The sequence below is a fragment of the Rhinichthys klamathensis genome, unplaced genomic scaffold, assembly GCF_029890125.1.
Source record: "Rhinichthys klamathensis goyatoka isolate OS25496 unplaced genomic scaffold, OSU_Roscu_1.1 h1tg000281l_1, whole genome shotgun sequence".
Taxonomy (NCBI): domain Eukaryota; kingdom Metazoa; phylum Chordata; class Actinopteri; order Cypriniformes; family Leuciscidae; genus Rhinichthys; species Rhinichthys klamathensis.
The window spans coordinates 3,923,866-3,943,807 of NW_026606800.1; the positions used below are offsets into that span (position 1 = coordinate 3,923,866).

At 36.1% G+C, this 19,942-nt stretch overlaps 6 protein-coding genes across 8 annotated transcripts in view; 4 read left to right on the plus strand and 2 right to left on the minus strand.

Annotated features, from left to right (window-relative positions):
• The window catches only part of tbc1d32 (TBC1 domain family, member 32), a 45,238-nt gene extending 42,199 nt beyond the window's left edge, over positions 1-3,039 (minus strand). The window contains exons 1-4 of the mRNA XM_056269459.1: positions 2,672-3,039; positions 1,901-2,096; positions 1,649-1,810; positions 6-183 (exon numbers count right to left, since the gene is read on the minus strand). Coding sequence (XP_056125434.1) covers positions 6-183; positions 1,649-1,810; positions 1,901-2,055 — 495 coding nt within the window. The 5' untranslated portion in view covers positions 2,056-2,096; positions 2,672-3,039. The remainder of the gene's footprint in view (positions 1-5; positions 184-1,648; positions 1,811-1,900; positions 2,097-2,671) is intronic.
• An 11-nt stretch (positions 3,040-3,050) lies between these two features.
• hsdl1 (hydroxysteroid dehydrogenase like 1) lies at positions 3,051-5,778 on the plus strand. 2 transcript variants are annotated; one of them, XM_056269462.1, is made up of 5 exons: positions 3,051-3,340; positions 3,435-3,475; positions 4,667-5,112; positions 5,204-5,422; positions 5,518-5,778. In XM_056269462.1, exons 1-5 carry the CDS (start codon positions 3,306-3,308, stop codon positions 5,587-5,589), a joined length of 813 nt encoding a protein of 270 aa, XP_056125437.1. In that variant the 5' UTR covers positions 3,051-3,305; the 3' UTR covers positions 5,590-5,778. The 2 variants fall into 2 exon arrangements, with proteins under 2 accessions (XP_056125437.1, XP_056125436.1); XM_056269461.1 differs by having other exon boundaries at positions 3,053-3,475.
• Positions 5,779-8,585: 2,807 nt separating this feature from the next.
• gja11 (gap junction protein, alpha 11) lies at positions 8,586-9,691 on the plus strand. Its single transcript, XM_056269296.1, has one exon. The coding sequence runs from the start codon at positions 8,586-8,588 to the stop codon at positions 9,471-9,473; it is 888 nt and encodes a 295-aa protein (XP_056125271.1). The 3' UTR covers positions 9,474-9,691.
• Positions 9,692-10,679: 988 nt separating this feature from the next.
• Positions 10,680-12,509, plus strand: gja13.1 (gap junction protein alpha 13.1). The gene is made up of 2 exons (XM_056269451.1): positions 10,680-10,780; positions 11,518-12,509. Exon 2 carries the CDS (start codon positions 11,540-11,542, stop codon positions 12,392-12,394), a length of 855 nt encoding a protein of 284 aa, XP_056125426.1. The 5' UTR covers positions 10,680-10,780; positions 11,518-11,539; the 3' UTR covers positions 12,395-12,509.
• A 2,197-nt stretch (positions 12,510-14,706) lies between these two features.
• On the plus strand, positions 14,707-17,319 carry gja12.1 (gap junction protein, alpha 12.1). Of its 2 annotated transcripts, XM_056269391.1 has the most exons (3): positions 14,707-14,803; positions 15,295-15,360; positions 16,170-17,319. In XM_056269391.1, exon 3 carries the CDS (start codon positions 16,204-16,206, stop codon positions 16,963-16,965), a length of 762 nt encoding a protein of 253 aa, XP_056125366.1. In that variant the 5' UTR covers positions 14,707-14,803; positions 15,295-15,360; positions 16,170-16,203; the 3' UTR covers positions 16,966-17,319. The 2 variants fall into 2 exon arrangements, with proteins under 2 accessions (XP_056125366.1, XP_056125365.1); XM_056269390.1 differs by lacking the exons at positions 14,707-14,803; positions 15,295-15,360 and having other exon boundaries at positions 16,037-17,319.
• Positions 17,320-18,803: 1,484 nt separating this feature from the next.
• gja12.2 (gap junction protein alpha 12.2) lies at positions 18,804-19,703 on the minus strand. The gene has a single exon (XM_056269392.1). The coding sequence runs from the start codon at positions 19,678-19,680 to the stop codon at positions 18,943-18,945; it is 738 nt and encodes a 245-aa protein (XP_056125367.1). The 5' UTR covers positions 19,681-19,703; the 3' UTR covers positions 18,804-18,942.
• Positions 19,704-19,942: the final 239 nt, after the last annotated feature.

Below are 19,942 nucleotides of genomic sequence, written 5' to 3' on the forward strand. Positions count from 1 at the left end.
ACAACCTGATTGAATGAAGAGTCACTGTCAGAGCAGTTGTCAGTGTAATGGTTGCTTGACTGTTCATGTTGGATCTTCCTGTCCATTTCCTCTTTCTTAAGCTGATCTTCCTCAAATTTATTGATTAGTGATTCCACAACCACCATCATGGTCTGTTTCAGAGTCTGCATCATCTGTTTATACCTACAGAAAAATAAACAAAATCATGTTAACATCATAATTTTCTATTCAAGTTTGTGAGGAACTAAAAGTAAACATCATTGCTGCTTTTGAAATCGAATACTTTCCTAATATAAAGTATGTGAAATAACAGTACACCAACTGAGTAGTATGTCTGAATTCGAAAAACACCAGGTGAAAAGTACTTGGGCACTTTACTAACCCATGAGGACACAGGAGAGGATTTATGAATAGCAGTGAAGCGACGCAACTGATACTGGTAGGTCACGTGACAGTAACAACATGGCGGATGTACATCCGATTTTCATTCATACTTCCCAAATTAATTTTACATAGAACATACTTTTTTAACGGTTGTCAAAGTTCAAGTCAAATGTAGTACCTACTCAGACAGTTTGTGCTTTTGGACACACCACATATCATTGATTTTTAACAAAAACATAAACATTTCAAGACAGATATACCATCTAACTAAATTTATGGTGATGAACTAAACTACCCATACTCAGAAAAAATGCTGTAACAATGAAAACAGAAACCACTCACATGAAGCATTGATAATAACATAATCAAGTTATATATTTGAATACATCTGAATACACTACTAATGCACCATGATTGCCAACATTTTTAAGTAGATATTAAGCATTAAGCAGCACAAATATGTTCAAATGTAATAATAATAAATAAAATAATAATAATAAAAGGAGTAAATTCCATTTTAAAATATATAAAAATACAAAAGAGTTATTTTGATTGAGCTATATTGTAATAATATTTCAAAATGTTACTGTTTTAACTAAATGGTTAGCGAGCATAGCCTAACTTCAAGTTCTTAAAGGGTAGTGTATTTTGAAATAAAGTTAAAATATACATTGTTCATATAATGATTTAAAATATGTAATTTCATATTCTACTGTTATAATTCAGTTATGTAATTAGCAAAGCTTTATGGGATAAGTAGTTGATTTTATCATAAATTACATTAAAAGACGGAACGCTGTTGCTTGTGTGAACAGCACATTTGCGTATTTACCGGAAAAGTAATTCTGGTAATTTTACGTTAATTTACCGGGATTACTGTGTGAAAGAGGCTAGTGGTTGTAATATTGTGATTTAGCCTGGAGATGGTTGGTTTGGGTCGGATCACAGCTTAGAGCTTTTTGTTGATTTTTAAAAAAAAAAAAATTTTAATGGGAACTTACCGTACTACTTTCAAAATTGCATTGATGCAGATATCTTTTGCATCATGCAATGAGAAAGCATCCAGTTACTTGAAAACACATGGTACTTTCACTTTCATCACAGCATTTCATCATTCATTTCAGTTTCAAAATATTTCTGACAATGTTTACTTTGTTCATTGCATTGATGCAGATTTGTTTGCATCATGCAGTAAGGAAACTTCCACAAAATCCTCTTATCATATAAATAAACACATGGTAAGGGGAATTATAAAAACACATACTGTGTGGACTCCCTAGTCCTCTTAGTAACAGCGTGAACCAGACTGTCCTGTCCGGACCCAATAGCATGACTATCACCCCTGGTAAAATGTTCAGTCTCTTCTTCAATAGCCGCTCCCAAACTGCTCTCCACATACTCCCGCAGATACTTCACAAACTCATAACTGAAAAACAGAGGGAGACCACAAAAACAGGTCAAACAAATAGTAATCACAATCAGGCTTAACAGGTACTGTAAAAGGTAGATCTCTCACTTGTGAAAGTTCTTGTCAGTTTCCTCCAAATGAAGCAAGATCTCTTCGGCACATTCTACCGATGGTGCTCCCGAGATTCTGTCTTTGACACTTTTCAGGAGCTCTCGCAGCAGGGTCTGGAGCTCTGCCTCATCCTCGCTGGAGAACTGAGACATCGCTCCTCGGGATGTGTGATCTCTTCTCTACGGGTGATCTCCTGCTTAGAGAAGCAAGGTGTTAAGTAAGGTGTGTTTGGCTAGTAACAGTGGTGGGAAGTAACTTACACAGTCTACACAGTACATTCCCACAAAGTTTAGATTCCTGGAATGCTTTTAAAACAGTATGTATGCTGGATAACTTACTTGTTGCCTGCTTTTCCTCAGTATCTGACCTAACTCGTTAAGCAATAAAACAAACCAACAAACAAATAAAATAATTTGTCCATATAAAGCAATTTCAAAATCATGAGAAACAAAGATTCATGTCAAGTGTGCCTAAATCAGTAACATTTAACATTTAAATACAGTAACGTTAAATATACCCTGTATAGAGGGCTAACTTAATAAAGCTAAAAATACGAAATATAGACACATTATTAATAACATGTATGCTACCCTACATCGGAGTAATACATCACAGGCCAGCTATATGTCGTTAAATATTAAAACTGAGACGATCAGAATTCAAGTGTTGGCATAACGTTAAGCTTCAGCCTATAGCAGCTATTTTCTCCTTAATATAACACATTAACATTACACATAACGTTACAGCTCGAGTAGTTCTAAACATTACCTTCAATAACTTCACATCATGTCCAAACAGATGAGTTACATCGCTTCCATAACATTAGAAATCATCCATAATCGGACGCACAGAGATGTAACGTTATATTTTCAGCTTAGCATCCGTTAGCACTACTCGTTTCTATGGAAACAAGCACAGCTGAGATGAAGCACCCACAGTAAGCGCTTACAAAACACTTGTCATATGCAAAAATACGCTTCACGGCACAACCGTATGAATATATTCCGTATCTATCAATATTTACGACAGCGAATATTACTAATTAAGACGATGAAACCAAATAAATAAGAAGAAAGGTGATGTTTTCATGTGTTTGTTTGACGCTGACTGAAGACGCCAGTGATGATCACGTGATGGGAGTATATCACGTGACTTTTAAAGGTTCCGGGTTTCCTGATACACACATATCTTGATGTGACAAGACTGAAGAGGAGAATCTGGTGAAATAGTGCTTGTATTAACAAACATAGTCAGGCTTGTTGATTACAGACTAAATCATTGAATATAAAAGATTATTATTTTTCCTTTGGCAGCTAATTTTGAGTGAACAGTTGTAGAGATTTCAGCTTATAATGGCCGCTGTTGACAGCTTCCAGCTTTTGTATAGAGAAATTTCCAGATCATGCAGCTGTTATGTGGAAACGCTGGCGCTCGTGGGTGCGTGTTACACAGCCAGCAAGGCTGTTATATTTATGAGAGACTGCTATAGTTTGATAAGGCTTCATTTTATTCCTCGTCTTGTGTGCCATAGAGATCTTAGTCAGCAATATGGACAATGGGCGGTCATATGTGGTAGGTTTCATCTAATCTATGCATTGAACCTTGATATATGTAATAATACTGCATAATATGAAAGCTTCTTTCCGACACGGAATAAAAAATAAATAAATACATTTTTAAAAAGTAATTGCGACTTATCTTACAGTTCTGACTTTTGTATTTGTAAGTATCTCAAAAGTTGAACAATTCTCTCAATTCTGATTAAAAAGTCAGAATTATGAGATATAAATCACAATTGTGAAGACAAAAGTCAGAATTGTGAGATCAATGAAAGGTCAATTGTCTTTTATTTTTTTAATTCAGTGGCATAAACAACAACAAAAAAACATTTTGCTTGATGTACGTTTACACGATAACATGCACTAAAAACAGAAAAGTATTTGTCCCCGTTCAAACAGATCCGCGAAAACGACTAAAAACGCTTGTCAGGCCAGTAGTTTGCGATGACACTTTGTAAAGAAACACTACACGCCGCCTATAGACTGAACATTGGCTTGAGCATGATGTCATCGTTTTCACAGATTCCTGTTTTTGTAGGCCACATTTACACATAGCCGGGTATTTAGAGAAATGAATATATTCTAATATAATATATAATATATATATATTAATTATATTAATATAATATATAATATAATATATGAGCATTTTCTGGCGCATAATGTGACGTTTGAGAACCTAAAACCCCGTTTCTCCCAGTTGACACGGCAACACATAACCGGCATTATTAGAAATCTCCACTTCGTTTTCTGTGATAAAAACGGGGTTTTCGTGTAAATGAGAGGCCAAACCGCAGGGAAATATCTGCGTCTTCCCTTCGTGTAAACGGGGCAGTAGTTACACGGGGACAATAACGTTATTGTTTTCAAAAACTTGCACCCCCAAACTTGCACCAAAACTTGCTGTTGTCATGTAAATGATCGGCCAAAACGCATAAAAAGTGTTTAGAATTCTGGGGGGGGGAGTCAGAATTGCTATGTTAACTCACAATTGCGAGTTTATAACTAAGAATTATGTGAATAACAGTCAGAAATGTGAGACATAAACTAGCAATTGCAAGAAAAAAAGTCAAAATTGTAAGATAAAAATACGCAAAATTAGCCTACCTTTTTTATTACCTAATTCCGTATTGGAAAGAAGCTTCAATAGCATACTGATATTTTACAGATAATTTCCTAACTTACATGGACAACTTTTTCATAGGAGCTTCAGAGGAAATAGCAAAAGCATATGCAGAGGAACTGGCCAGGCATGGCATCTCTGTGATTCTGATCAGTAATGACATCAGTACTGTGGCTGACACTGCCAAAGCCATCTCAGACGCTCACGGTGTAGAAGCCATTTGGATTGAAGCTGATTTCAGTCAGGGGTCCACGGCCTGTAGACCTATAAGAGATGCCATCGCCGGTAAAAATATTGGATTCATCATTAACAGTCTGGACGGGTCTCTGGACACCTCTCAAGACTTTACGGACCTCTCTGAATCTGCGGTGTGGGACACTATCAATAGAAATGTAGTAGCTGCCACTCTTGTCACCCGCCTGGCACTGCCTGCTATGGTGGAGAGGGGAAAAGGAGCAGTGGTCAACATTTCTGCTGGGCGCTGCTTTCGTCCGACTCCTAGAAAGGCTCCTCTCTCTGCATCCACGGTCAGATTGTCTGTTTGTGTACCAATTTTCCATCCAAATATATGCGTTTTACTTTGTCTTATGATTCAGGTGCTTTTTCAATTCCCCACAGGCCTTTTTCGATAACTTCAGTCGCTCTCTACACTATGAATATGGTAATCGAGGAGTCTTCGTGCAGAGTTTGCTGCCTTTTAGAGTTGCATCTCAAAGATCTGAGGGTAACGGTTCTGCTGGCTGGCTGGTGCCAAGCCCACAAGTGTATGCCAGGAATGCTCTTTTAACTCTGGGCATCTCTCACAGAACCACAGGATACTGGCCTCACACCATACAGGTACATTTTAAGTCACTGTAGTGAGTTTCCTCTTTTATGGATTATGTGCATTATATTTAGTGTTTCTTTGCTTTTCTGTTTCACTTTTTCTCTAGTTTGGACTGGTGCAGTGCATGCCAGAGTGGGTATGGATTCTGGGATCACGTGTGTTCACAGGGGCCACCTGACAGGGATGTTTCCCCTCCATGTGAAAGACCTGGTTTTTCAAATGGATGTTGCAGAGTTTACTTTGACCAATCTTAGAACAAAATGAGTGATTAAAGTGTTGAAACTTAAAATCAACTACTGTTCCTTTTAACCCCTCCTACTGAGTTCTAAAAGAAATGCCTCAGATAATATATCTGTTTGCAAAAAAACTTTTTCTAAGTGGTTTGAATGGTTGGATCATGATGACAATTCTATAATGTTTTTGCACTATTGCTTTTTGACTTAAAGGGATAGTTCACCCAAAAATGAAAAAGTTGTCATCATTTACTCACCCTCATGTTGTTCCAAACCTGTACGAGTTTCTTTCTTCGGTGAACACAAAAGAAGATATTTTGAAGAATGTTGGTAACCACAGTTAACGGCACCCGTTGACCTCCATAGTATTTTTTTTTCCTACTATGGAAGTCAATGGGTGCCGTCAACTGTTTGGGAACAACTTGAGGGTGAGTAAATTCTGACAAAAATTTGGGGTGAACTATCCCTTTAAAAAATCCCCTCCTGGTGCATTTTGCAAAGCTCATAGTAATATATTTAGAAAAAAGGGGTTTGTAAATTATTTATTTATTTTTATGCCAAGTGTTTTTGAGTATACTGGCTGTGTATACACATCAGCATTGATAGATCTTCATTGTACCATTGTGTAGCCAGTGTTTGTTATTGCAGTGTATCTCATTTAGCTGTTGCAACAGTGAAATTATCAATAAATATCCTCAATGTCTATACAAAGACTGTTTTATTATTTGATTTTATTAATTTAGTGGACGTTTAGTGAAAGACTGTTTGAAATTGTTTGATTTTAAATGTTCAAAATTAAATTTATATATTTTCTCCACTGTATAAACTCCAGTCATGCTGACACAGTATTATCTCTGAATGAGCTGATAAGGTCAAATGTTGTGTCTGCCTATAAACACATAATGCACATTACTCACTTGCATTAACACTAACAGAAGTACAAAACCATACCATACTTTGGTTGTTTTTTTTTAACACTGGATTCCTCCAGTGAAGTCAAAACAGAAATCTTGAAAAATAAGTCTGTACGGAGTTGGAGAATAGAATTATTTCAGAAATAGACGGAATTAGAGTCAAGAGTTAATTACTTATATATTGAATAATACTTATTTCATCCTATAAGGTGAAGTGTGTAGTTTTTTGTTCCAAAAATACTTTTCCCAGTTTACTATGCCACGGAAGCATTGGCTCAACATGTTATAAGTTTGGGGATGGGACTATCTGTTTATCTGACCAGTGGAAGAAGTTTAGGAAACCAGGGGCCTATACCATGAAGCTGGTTTAGGTGGCTAGCCAGATATGTTTCAGTTTAGTTTGTGCCATGGGTTTTAGGCACCATGAAAGTGACAAATCGTCTAGCTTTTAGCAATGCTTAAATCATTTTGTATGATTTAGATATTATTTATGTAACTATTTTACCCATAGTCCATTACACATGTACAATTTTAGTTGATCAATTATTATGCACTTAAGGTAATATAAATAAGCTTTAGAATCATAGATAAAGCTATAAAATGACTACATGTGAACTTAAATGTTCAAATCTCTCTATACCTATATCAACTATATAGACTAACTTCACAACTTTTACTTGCACTGATATAAGTTTTAGTTGTCCTCTTTCATAGACAGATCTTTTCTTCTTGCTGTGTAAATTTGTTTAAATTCTTAATATTTTTCAATCTCGTTTTCAATATTTTTCATTCTGCAGAAGAGAGAAGTGAATCGCAGTTTTACTGTTCCACAGCATGTGATTGGCTGTTGGCTACTGATGTCACACCTAAACTAATCCTGTAACCCAGAGTTTGTTTAAAAACCATCATGGTACGGGCCTCTGTTTGAAAACAATTGTTTTGCTATTCGGACAGCAGTTGTGCAGAAATAACCTCATTATTAAGAGTTATACAACAGGGCCCAGCCAGTATGATACATAAATGAAGGGATATTAATGTTATGGCGTATAATCTTGCATGAGAAACACAACTGTTATTCTGGCTAAATGTTCCAATTCGAGACGTCAAGGCTGAAAGTTGGAATACAGACAGATAATGTGACAATCTTTGTTTTGGTTCAAAAGCTGCCTCTTCGATAGGAAGTGGATGGCTTTGAGAAATCATGTTACACACATTCCCCTCGAGTCCTCACTGAGCGAGTAAGCCTTCTTCTCAGTCTTCTTAAATTTGGTAAGTGAAAAGAGTAATTATTTGTATTTATCTATCTATGTCATTTATATGCTTGTTTATGATTCTCTCTCTTTATTTACACCGTTCAAACGTTGCCAGTAATGAGTGTTTTTTTATAAAGAAAATACATTTACAGTATAATTTTACAAAATATTTTTATTTAAAAAAAATGCCGTTCTTTGGAACTTTCTATTCATCGAAGAATCGTGAAAAAAGTATCACTGTTTCCACAAAATTAGTAAGCAGCACAACTGTTTTCTACATTGATAATAATAATAATGCTTCACGAGCAGCAAATCAGCATATTCGAGTAATATCTGAAGATGTGACACTGAAAACTGGACTGATAAAAAGTCAGCTTTTCCATCACAGAAATAAATGACATATTTCAGTAAAATGTTACAAAAATAAAGCCTCTAAAAAAATTTATATGTAATGTGATCTAAAATGTAAGTGTTATGTTATGTCCCAGAGCAGACAAATATTGAAAATGATCACAAAAAAGTGACAAGCTGAGTTGAAGATGTATTCCCATTGTCATTATCAATGTTTTGGGTTTTCAGGGCAAAAACCTTGGTTCCTGTGTAGGCTATGTTTTGTAAAATAACCTGGTTTGACTCCTGACTTGACAGTCAACAGTGCTTGCATAAAATACGTGAAATCAAATTATGGGCATTTTTGCACATTAATTGCTGCCAAACATGCTCTGTCCAATTAATAATGTTTTTCTTCTTTCAGGAATTCGATTAAAATTAAAGATGGGTGAGTGGGACTTCCTAGGAAGACTGCTGGATAGAGTCCAGACACACTCAACGGTGGTGGGGAAAATCTGGCTCACCGTCCTGTTTGTGTTTAGGATTCTAGTCCTCGGTGCTGGTGCAGAGAGAGTGTGGGGCGACGAGCAGTCCGACTTCATCTGCAACACCGAGCAGCCGGGGTGCGAAAATGTGTGCTACGACCATGCGTTCCCCATCTCGCATATCCGCTTCTGGGTACTGCAGATCATCTCTGTGTCCACACCTACTCTGGCCTACCTGGGCCACGTCGTCCACGTCATACACGTCGAGAAGAAAGTGAGAAAAATGATGAAGAAAGAGCTTCAGAATGAGAAAATCAGTCTGTTCCTCAAGAAAGGCTACAAATTTCCCAAGTACAGCAGGGACAATGGGAAGGTCAACATTCGGGGGCGTCTCTTGAGAAGCTACATTCTGAGCTTGCTATGTAAGATACTTCTGGAGGTGGGTTTCATCTTGGGCCAGTACTATCTTTATGGCTTCACCCTTCAGGCCCAGTATGTCTGTGCCCGTTTTCCGTGTCCTCACAAGGTGGACTGCTTCTTATCGAGGCCCACTGAGAAAAGCATCTTCATTTGGTTCATGCTGGTGGTGGCCTGTGTCTCTTTATTCCTGAATGTGATTGAGATCCTATATCTGTGCGTCAAGAAGATCAACGAGTGTCTCAGCCGTAGAAAGGACTACACCATCACCCCCGTGACCCCGGTTGTGAACAGGAAGGAAATCAAAAGTACAGATCAGATCCAGAACTGGGTGAACTGTGAGCTTCAGAGGAGGGACCTTGGCAATGAGGCAACCAAGAGCGTGGTTTCAGAGGACCATAGTGCTGACATGCAAGAGGTCCATATCTGATCAGCAGGCTTCCGCACACAAAGTCTTTCACACGGTCAACGTGAGCAAACATCCACTGATCCAACTAACTCGTGCATGGTCAAGACCCCCCAACTCCAAGCACACTATGACCCTCTCTCTCTGTTTAACAAATCAATAATGTATTGCTGAAATTTCTGTTTTTGTTTTTCTGTCATTTTGGTCTGAAATGGTACTTTGTAGAAAGGTTAAATAAACTGTGTTTTTGTGTTTCAGTTATTTCTGTTCTGTTTATTTCGGGGTCAGTAAGATTTATTCAAATTGTTTTTGAAAGCTCATCTTATGCTCACCTAGGCTGAACTTTATTGTCCATTCTATTTGTCACAGAGCAGATATTTGTCTTTGACACTGGTGACAAAAACAGAATTAACAAAATGTGCAATTAACAGTTCCCATTAAAAAAAAGAGAATCCATTAAAAAAACCACTATAATGCCAGCCATTCTATTTTATTACTTTAGAAAATAGTAGCCTACGATTTAAGATAATCACTCCCACTGGGACAAACGATTTTTTTAATACACATTTCTTCTGGCCAAAGTAATTTTTTGAGTCTACGCCCAGATGGGAGCATTTCAAAAGTAGAATGAAGGGGGTGAGTATGATCTTGTTCCATAAAACAATCAAATAAGCCCTGGGTGTTGTTTGTGTCCAGTGATTTGATTAATTATTTGTGAAAGTTTGTTCTTCTGTTTAACTTACCGTACCATGAAACAATATTATATTGAAGAATACTTTTAATCATTGATCTATAGAGTGTGTGTGCTAATGTTAAAACTCCTCAGTTTCCTAAGAAGACACAGGCGTTGTCTTGCCTTTTTATGGATGTACTCTACGTCACTTTCAAAATTAAGTTTCTCATCAATAATTGTACCAATCGAGACCAAGTTTTTCAGGCAAAAATTCGAGACCTCAAGTTTTTCCAGTTTTTCATTATATGTGTATATATATATATATATATATATATATATATACACACATATAATGAATGTATAATGAATGATTAGTATTATTAAATATAAGACATAATATTAGTTGTGTGGGTCTGGCACTTAAGTGTGGCAGCCTAGATGTCATTGTTAGAGCCTTTCAATCATTAATGTGACACTCCTGTGTATCAGCATTCAAAATCTAGTTCTTTTCATTGCTTACCGTTGGACAACGTGACAGTAGGACACTTGCAGCTATTACGCAATCTTAGTAAAGCCCAAAAATCAAGGTTCAACTATTCTCGGCTATCACTTGGTATGCGGCTTAGTTTCTAATAGGAAGAGGTGCAACTCGCTAAAGGTACGTGTGAAATCAATATTACATTGTGCTTCTGTTCATGTATAGATTGTTTCAGGTTACAAACATGAAAGATATTCGCCTTGTGGTGAAAAAATAATATTTAAGAATAAATTAAATAAAATTTGTTATATTCCGACTGTCAGGCAAAGTGCTTATTACTAATATCTAATTAATTATCTTGTAATTGTTCTTTACCTTAAATACATATTATGTTTTAAGACAGTACATTTTTTACAGACATCACAGAGAATCATTTTAACATGTTTTTCTATTACATAAAATAGAAATAGATTTTTCTATTGCATATTTTATATTTACCAGTAGCCACAGATGCTTATTCAATGAATAAGATTCAGAATGATCAAGTTGTTTCCTGTGAACACCATTGTACATTTTGAATCAATATTTCTTATTCATTGTTTTGCCTACACGCACCATCTCTTAATGTATTACAATTATTAATGCATTTCATTTGGTTTTATAAATTGTAACATTTATTAATAACACCTCTTTTTTTGAACCATTATACTATTCTTCTCATTTTGCTTTTCTACATGTGCAAACCTAAGCACAATAACTAAACTTGTTTGAAGGACTTAATTAATTATTAAGTATTTTAATCTATTAAGAGTATGCCATTAATGAAGCCTCATTTAAACGCTTATTGATTAAGTTAAATCTAAAGTGGACTTTGTCATTCATCTGTTTTCCTACCCTTTCCTATGTCTTTTTTGTAGGAAAGTCAGAGCATCAGCAAACATGGGAGACTGGGGATTTCTCTCAGCGTTATTAGACAAAGTACAGTCTCACTCCACCGTCATCGGCAAAATATGGATGAGCGTCCTCTTCATCTTCAGGATCCTGGTGCTGGGAGCGGCGGCGGAGAGCGTGTGGAGTGACGAACAATCTAGTTTGGTTTGCAACACGTTGCAACCTGGTTGTGAGAACGTGTGCTACGACTGGCAGTTCCCCATCTCGCACATCCGCTTCTGGGTCATGCAGATCCTATTTGTGTCCACTCCAACTTTGGTGTACCTCGGCCATGCGGTGCAGGTCATCCACCAAGAGAAAAAACTCAGGGAGAAGATAAAAAGCCTTGGCGAGGGCCACAAGTTGAAGTCACCCAAATACACAGATGAAAGTGGCCATGTCACGATTAAAGGAAACCTCCTCGGCAGTTATCTGACCCAGTTGTTTTTTAAAATCATCCTCGAGACTGCGTTCATCGTTGGACAGTATTATTTATACGGCTTTATTATGATCGCCAAGTTTACATGTTCCCAATCTCCTTGTCCTTACACCGTAGAATGTTTCATGTCCCGTCCCACAGAGAAGACTATCTTTATCATTTTTATGCTAGTGGTGGCCTGTGTGTCTCTGCTACTGAATGTCATAGAGGTGTTTTACCTGCTGTGCACCAGGGTGGGATGCAAGAAACGCTCGCATCACATCACTTCGCCAAGGAACCCCGCCAGTTTGCCATCTTCCTGGCAGATGACCTCGGAAGACGCTCTGAGGCAGAACAAAATGAACAAGCAGTATGAGAGCGGTCAGAGTCTTGGAGGAAGCCTGGATGGGGCGAAAGAAGAAAAACAATTGATGGAAGACCATTAGATTTGGACTTTTGTATCTCAGAAATGTAACAATTCTGCCAAGTTTTAAGATAAACATCTCTACAGTTCATTTTCCAAAGCCCTTGACTGATTGTCCAGTATTTTACACACTTGAGAATATACTTGTGAAAGAAAGTGTATTGGTATGGTACAGTACTCTATAAAATGGATTGTGTTATTTAATTTAATTTTATGATTATTTTGTGCATAATACATGTTTGGATAGTTTTGATATACTATGGTAAAAAATACTTACTGTTATACGATTGTATATACTGTGTGTAAATATTTCAAAGAGTCAGTAAGTGACTTAAGCACTGGTGTCCACATGTCTTGTCTGATGTTGTCATTTCCATTGGCTCATTTTCCGTTACAAAACAGACAGCAGAATGACAATGTCCTTGTTTAAAATAAAACTTTTTAAACAACCGAAGTTTCTTATTTCACAATATATCTAATCCAGTTTAAAACCACTTAAAAGCACATAATGAATGCAGTTTCATGAAGTGGCAAATTATTTTAAAAGCATTATACATAAAGAAAATACATTTTTAAATGTTCTAATCACAAATCAGTCTGTATTTGCTTAATTGCTAATATCTTATTCATTATATTAATTATTCATATTATTAATGGTTCTTTACCCTAAAAACATGTTTTAACCTTTAAAAGCATACCTCGGGTCTTTAGTGACCCAGGACATCAATCACTACCCTTCTCCTCATTCATTTTTTTAAAGTTAGACATCAACCTACTTAGTATTCCTCAATTAATTAATTATAAACAATATAAGAAAAAATATATACAATTATAAAAGTTTTACAATTTTATTACAAATTAATTTTTTTTTAAAATTGTATAGGGTCACTAACAAACCGAGGAGTGTAACAGTATAAGTATATTTTTTTCTGCACAACAATAATTGAATCTTGATGTCTGATACACAATGATGAAGTGTTACAACAGACAGAAAACAAAAGAATAGGAAGTATCATCAGCAAAACTTGAAATGGCTCAGCGATTTACTGCATAGCAAGCACTGAACACAATCAAATATTAGTGTCACTGTCACTTGATGGTGGATCTGGTGAAGAAGCTGTCAGCGTTTAAAATATTGATTTTAAAGATGCTGAAAATGATAGTTTTGAGAATATGTTTGCGATCGCGAATATGAGCCAGATACTGAATGTACTGGGAAATGAGTTCTGACGAGGACGGCGATGATGGTATAAAACTTCAGCTCAAACTGAACCCTTCCAAGCTGCAAAAGGTAACAAAATATGTTTTATTTTATTCTTCAGTTGTTGCCGACAGGAAGAGATCCATCCGTGTTAGATATAGATCCGGGTCACTAAAGACCCCAACATGATTGGCGGGACATTCATGCATTTAAGGGTAAATGTTTTAAAGACATAGTAAAGTGTTGGAGAATTATTTTAACATTTATTTTAAATCAATAATTGCATATTTTATATGTGCATTATTGTTTATTCAATGAATATGATTCAGAATTATCAAGTAGTTTCCTGTGATCCAGTAAAAAAAAAGGTAAAACATTTAACCAAATAAAGACATTTTGTATCAACATTTTTTGCCCGCACAATATGTTAAAATATTTAAATTTTTAATGCATTTTATATAGTTTTAAATGATTTCAATTGGACTAATTTATTATATTTATTTTAAAAATGTAATTAATTTTTGCTCCACTCTTCCTCTTTGCATTGCACGGCAAGTTGCATTTGTATTATCTTTATGTTGATGTCTGTTGTTCTCGCATATCTCAAATATGGCCACGCTGCTGATTTTTATCACTGTTCTTATTACTGACTACAGCATAGAATAACTACTGCTCAGATGATGAAAACCCTAAAGCACTAAACCTCAAGGATTCATTATGTTATAAAAGCTCCCCCTGTGGTGGATGCCAAGATCATTTTTATTCTGTTCTCTTCTCTCATGGTGAAACATTAAAAAGTGGTTTTACTTCCCAGTATTAGTTGTGTTCAAAAATTCCTGCAATGTTATGAATCACACTGATGGCAAATCAATATACCGTGCCAAACTTGTGTGAATTGCATAGCATTTGTATTTATGGGAGTATGAGTATGTGAAAATACAAAGGTATATAGACATTGTTGCATGTGTATGTACTTATCCTAGATTCTAGCATGATTAATAATTAACTTTGAGCTCATTTTTATCCTGCTATCCCAAATATGGCAATGGAACTTTAATCAGACGTCAAGAGGAAGGTGACATCCCAAAGGAAAAAAAAAGAAAAGAAAAAAAATTGTGAAATCAGGTGCACTGAAGTTCAATCTTTACACCTGACACATGACATTTCAACATTGAGCAATAGAGTCAATCAGCACCGGACTGAGACGCTGAAGTTGTCACAGGTAAAAATGTACGTTTTTCGTATTTTACATTTTTGTATGGCTCTATTTGCTCATTTATACGTGACATTATGTATTGTTAAGCTCCCTTCAGGATTCTAAACACAAAACTGACTATAATCTAATAATATTATTTTGGACTGATATACGGACGGATTTTGGTGATTGCTGATTGTTAACCATTCACTGTTTCGAACTGAATGCTAGATTGGAAAAGTCAGTCATTCACATTGTTAAAACATTGTTGAGTATCTTGAAGGCTGCATGTTGAAAGATTGGCGTGCTAGTTACATATTCCCTTTTTGTCATTAAACCACAAATGTAATTACTTAAAAGCCTAGAATTGTCTCAAAAATAGTGTCTTTAGGATATAAATACAGACAGCAATCAATGTTGTGTTTTGGTTTTGTCATCTGAAGTTCAACTCATAATTCCTTACTAAGTAAATGTATTTATGTTCAATTCAAAATCATATTTTTACATTATATTTTGTTTTAGTCAGATTTTAACGCTGCACCTTGGACGTTCTTATCTTCTGAACATTGAATTGTTGCCACAGTCCACAAAGGTAATGTGGTTAAGTGTCTTTCTTTCTTTTTTTCTTTTTTGTAAACATAATTGTTTACTTATTCTCTAATAATCTTACCCTTCTGCCGAAACGTACACGTTGCCCACATGCAGATATGTCGTGTTGACATTTTTAGTAACATAAGTCATGCGATGTGTATTCAACATTATCATTGAATAATGACTACAATTATTTTACCTATGGAAGAAGGGAAACCATGCAGGGAGACGACCTTTCATTTTGAATACTTGAAGCACATAGATCAAATAATAATAATAATAATAAAATGCACTGTAACTATGAAAGCTTTACGTGGAGTACACTTTGAATTTTGAAAGCAAGTTTAATTTTTTTACATAAAAAAATATATACATAATATAATTTTGTATGTATTTTTTTTAAATATAATTTTTACATTTTTTTTTGTTTTCTAGGCACAATAGTTTTTCACAGCGGTGAATAATTTATTAATATGTATGAAGTATTTCATGCATTATTTTAACATTATCAATAAATAATGACAAAAATGTTAACTCTGTTCCTCCCACAAAGTTAGTATGTGGTAGTATTGGAGTTTTGGAATAAAGTCCATAAATTAGATTTTGTTTTTCTCTCTCTCTCTTCTTTTTGGATTAGCAGCTGCTCTATGAGCCATGTAATGATTCTTTTTAAAATGTATACTTATGCGTGTTCACTGAAAAATAATAGCATATGGGTTTTGAAAGACATGATGTTGAGTAAATAATGAGATTGTTTTCAGCATTTTAGGCAGATCAAAACCACTCAAAAATGCCGTCTTTCTCCCCTAGTTTTCCAGGAAGAGACACTAGAGGCCGCACAAGCATGGGAGAGTGGGGCTTTCTCTCCAAGCTGCTGGACAAAGTGCAGTCTCACTCCACTGTCGTTGGGAAGGTGTGGCTCACTGTCCTCTTTGTCTTCAGGATCATGGTTCTCGGGGCCGGGGCCGAAAAGGTGTGGAGCGATGAACAATCAAAAATGATCTGCAACACTAAGCAGCCGGGTTGTACGAACGTGTGCTACGATCACACCTTTCCAATCTCCCACGTTCGCTTCTGGGTACTTCAGATCATCTTTGTGTCCACGCCAACGCTTCTATACTTCGGCCACGTTCTTCATGTCCTCCACAAAGAAAAGAAACTGAAGCAGAAGATTGAAAGCCACGCTGAAAGGCAAGGCATCAAGCAACTCAAATACACCGACGATCATGGCAAAGTTATAATCAAGGGCCAATTGTTAGGTAGTTACCTAGTCAGCCTGTTTGTTAAGATCTTGCTGGAGGCTGCGTTTATTGTAGGCCAGTATTATATTTACGGTTTCATAATGATCCCTAAGATAGAATGCTCCCAATCGCCTTGCCCTCATACGGTTGAGTGTTACATGTCTCGTCCCACAGAGAAAACCATCTTTATCATCTTTATGCTGGTGGTGGCGTGCATCTCTCTGCTTCTGAACGTGATTGAGATGTTCTACCTGATATGCCGCAGGTCAAAGAGACATCGTGGCACACAGATGTCTGCGTTCTCCAAAGATTTAAATGGATCCAAGGTGCACATCACAGGAACTTCAAAGTCTAGCAAAACTTAAGGGTGAAAAGATTGTTCGGTGTTGTAAGGTTGTACATAGATAAATGAGTCTTAAAATTAATGTCATTTTGTGATCAATTGGTTTTGCACAGTTTTTGTTTTGCTGTGAAATGAGTATATGTATTTAATGTTTGCACTAGAATGAATGTTGGTGCATGATATTTAAGGTAATTTTATATGGACTATAAATAACTTCTAACCTTTGTTAAGGTAATGACTTGTCTATGATCTATCACTTATCTCATTTTATTACATTTTTGTGATGCTCTACTTGGTCTGACAACGGAATTGTCATAAACTGACGTTACACTTAGATAATAGTTTATGTAACAAACTGCAGTTTCATAATTTTCTAAATACCCCATTTGGTTTAAGCACAACATGTGGAACTATGAGAGTAACCAGTAAAATGTGGAAAATAAAAACTGTGAATAATGTAACAAGACTATGTTTTTTCTTATTAAATTAAAGTATTGCTCAGCTAAATATGTGTGGGAAGCTATCTTGGGAAATGTTAGAGTTTCATTAATTCAGAAAAGAATGAAAGGGATAGTTTACCAAAAAAAATTTTGGTTTTTTTTGTCATCATTTACTCGCCCTCCTGCTGTTCCAAACCTGTATGTTTCTTTCTTCTGTTGAACACAAAAGAAGATTTTTTAAAGAATGTTGATAACCAGTTGACGGCACAGTAGGCCTATTTTTCCTACTATGGAAGTCAATGGCTACCGTCAACTGTTTGGTTACCAACATTCTTTAAAATATCTTTTTTTGTGGTCAACAGAAGAAAGAAACTCATAGTCTACAGGTTTGGAACAACTTGAGGGTGAGTAAATAATAACAGAATTTTCATTTTTTGGGTGAACTATCCCTTTAAAGGAGCATCCAACAATTGTAGCATAATTTAGCTAAGGTTACTCACCCAAATGTTGTTCCAAACCTACATGACTCCAAAAATAACAAAAAAGCACGGTAAAGATATCATTGAAGTACTCCATATGTCTCACGTGCTGCTGGAATCTAATTGAAATTTGACTGTGCGCATATTTTACGTTTTTTATCTCACAGATATTCAGACATTTCCGTTTCTGACGCGTCAAACTTGGTTGTCTCACATGTGTCTTTTTATTTGCCTTACATCTCCTTTAGTGATTTATGGAAGAAGAACCATGCAGTGTTGAGACGAACCTTTTATTTTTGGGTGAACTATGTGAATCTTGAAGCACGTATACATACAAATAAATACAAACAATGCGATGTAGCCTACCTATAAAAACGCATGTGGAGTATCCTTTTAAATTGTATGGTGATCTCAAGCTAGTTTCTTATTTTTATTTTATTTTTTTTAATATAACAAGTTTTACAATAAAACTAGAATATGGAAAAAAACTGAAATGTGTCAGAAGTGTTGTTTCATGCAATGGTATCTAACTGTCCTGATTTTCAAATGCACTGATGATTTGTGCTCTTCACACGCCCCCCTGTGATGAAAAGACATAACAGCAATGCGCGCCAAAGTTAACATTGGACACGACCACTCGTAATATTTATAAATAACCATTCATCTTGCATCTTATAAACAACACACTATGTTTGCTGTTGTTTTTGTGTGTATTTTTATTTGCCCACATGACATATTCACAATAATTATGCTCATAATAATCCCTGAACTGTGTGTTAAGCTATAGGCTACTGCTAAAATAATAGGCTAATGTTCATAATAACTAAACTGTGTTCTTCAATTAGCTACCAAATGTACATAAGCGATGCAAACACTATTTTTACATATAAATCTTGTTTCACCTGAAACGAAAAGGGGAAAAAAATGTTTAAAAAGTGGGATAGAGCACATTCAGGGATAATAATTATCTCTCACAGAACATGTGAATCTTTAATCTTTGAATAGAACAGGAAATGGTGGAGGGCTTGAGCTCCAGACATGGGTCTAAGGGAAATATGATGACATTTCAGACTGTTTAATTTAGCAAAATGTCTTAGTAAGGGTTAAGTTCTCCATCTCAGCCACTGCAGGTGGCCTCATCTTGTGCTGCCTCCTACGACCCATCAGATAGAATATTTCTCCTAGATTCAAAACCAAAGACACACACGCCACAACGAGCATGAAGATAATGAAGATGCTCTTTTCAGTTGGGCGGGATGTAAAACAATGCAAGCCGATTTTAGGGCAAGGGTCCACTTTACATTCTAGCTGTGTGGGCATCCAAAGCCCAATTAAATAGTACTGGCCTACAATGAACCCTGATTCAAACAATATAGTCACAAAGAGACTCAACATATAGCAACCAAGCAGGCCTCCTTTGTAATAAATCTTCCCGTTGTCATCAGTGTATTTGGGTAGTTTGACACCACTTTTCTCTGCCTGGTTTTGTAAATGCCGTCTCAATTTGTTTTCTTTGTGGATGACTTGCAGAACGTAGCCGAGGTAGACCAGACTGGGGATGGCCACAAAGACGATTTGGAGCGTCCAGAATCGCATATGGGAAATGGGGAAGGCATGGTCGTAGCATGCATTCAAGCAACCAGGAGTTTTGATGTTGCAGACCATACTGGACTGTTCATCTCCCCAGACTTTATCCAGTCCAGCCCCAAGAACCATTATTCTGAAGATCAGCAGAACCGTCAGCCAAACCTTCCCAATATTGGTTGAGTGAGACTGCACTTTGTCTAAAAGTGTAGAGAGGAATCCCCAGTCTCCCATGCTGACCTGCAAATGAGAAGACTTCTGAGGTAAAGTACAATATGGGAGAATAGGAATTACATGGACATTACATGGACATACGACAACTCTGAACAAATAATACTTCGACTTTTTTTTTCTATTATTTTTACCTAAATGGTCTTTTAGTTATCACCGTCGCTTTTAATGTTGTAGTCATTTCCCCTCAAGTTTATAAATGTCATTTAAAATAATTAAATTGTAAAATTGACGAAAGAAAAAAGCGAATGTATGGGTTTTTCTA

What these genes read in the sequence shown, in the direction of transcription:
- gja12.2 (XM_056269392.1), bottom strand. Translation starts at nt 19,680, where the DNA reads ATGGGAGACTGGGGATTCCTCTCTACACTTTTAGACAAAGTGCAGTCT.
- gja12.1 (XM_056269390.1), top strand. Translation starts at nt 16,150, where the DNA reads ATGCCGTCTTTCTCCCCTAGTTTTCCAGGAAGAGACACTAGAGGCCGC.
- hsdl1 (XM_056269461.1), top strand. Translation starts at nt 3,256, where the DNA reads ATGGCCGCTGTTGACAGCTTCCAGCTTTTGTATAGAGAAATTTCCAGA. An exon ending in ACAATGGGCGGTCATATGTG is followed by an intron (nt 3,476 to 4,666) that starts GTAGGTTTCATC and finishes ACTTTTTCATAG; the next exon opens with GAGCTTCAGAGGAAATAGCA. An exon ending in CTCCTCTCTCTGCATCCACG is followed by an intron (nt 5,113 to 5,203) that starts GTCAGATTGTCT and finishes AATTCCCCACAG; the next exon opens with GCCTTTTTCGATAACTTCAG.
- gja11 (XM_056269296.1), top strand. Translation starts at nt 8,586, where the DNA reads ATGGGTGAGTGGGACTTCCTAGGAAGACTGCTGGATAGAGTCCAGACA.
- gja13.1 (XM_056269451.1), top strand. Translation starts at nt 11,540, where the DNA reads ATGGGAGACTGGGGATTTCTCTCAGCGTTATTAGACAAAGTACAGTCT.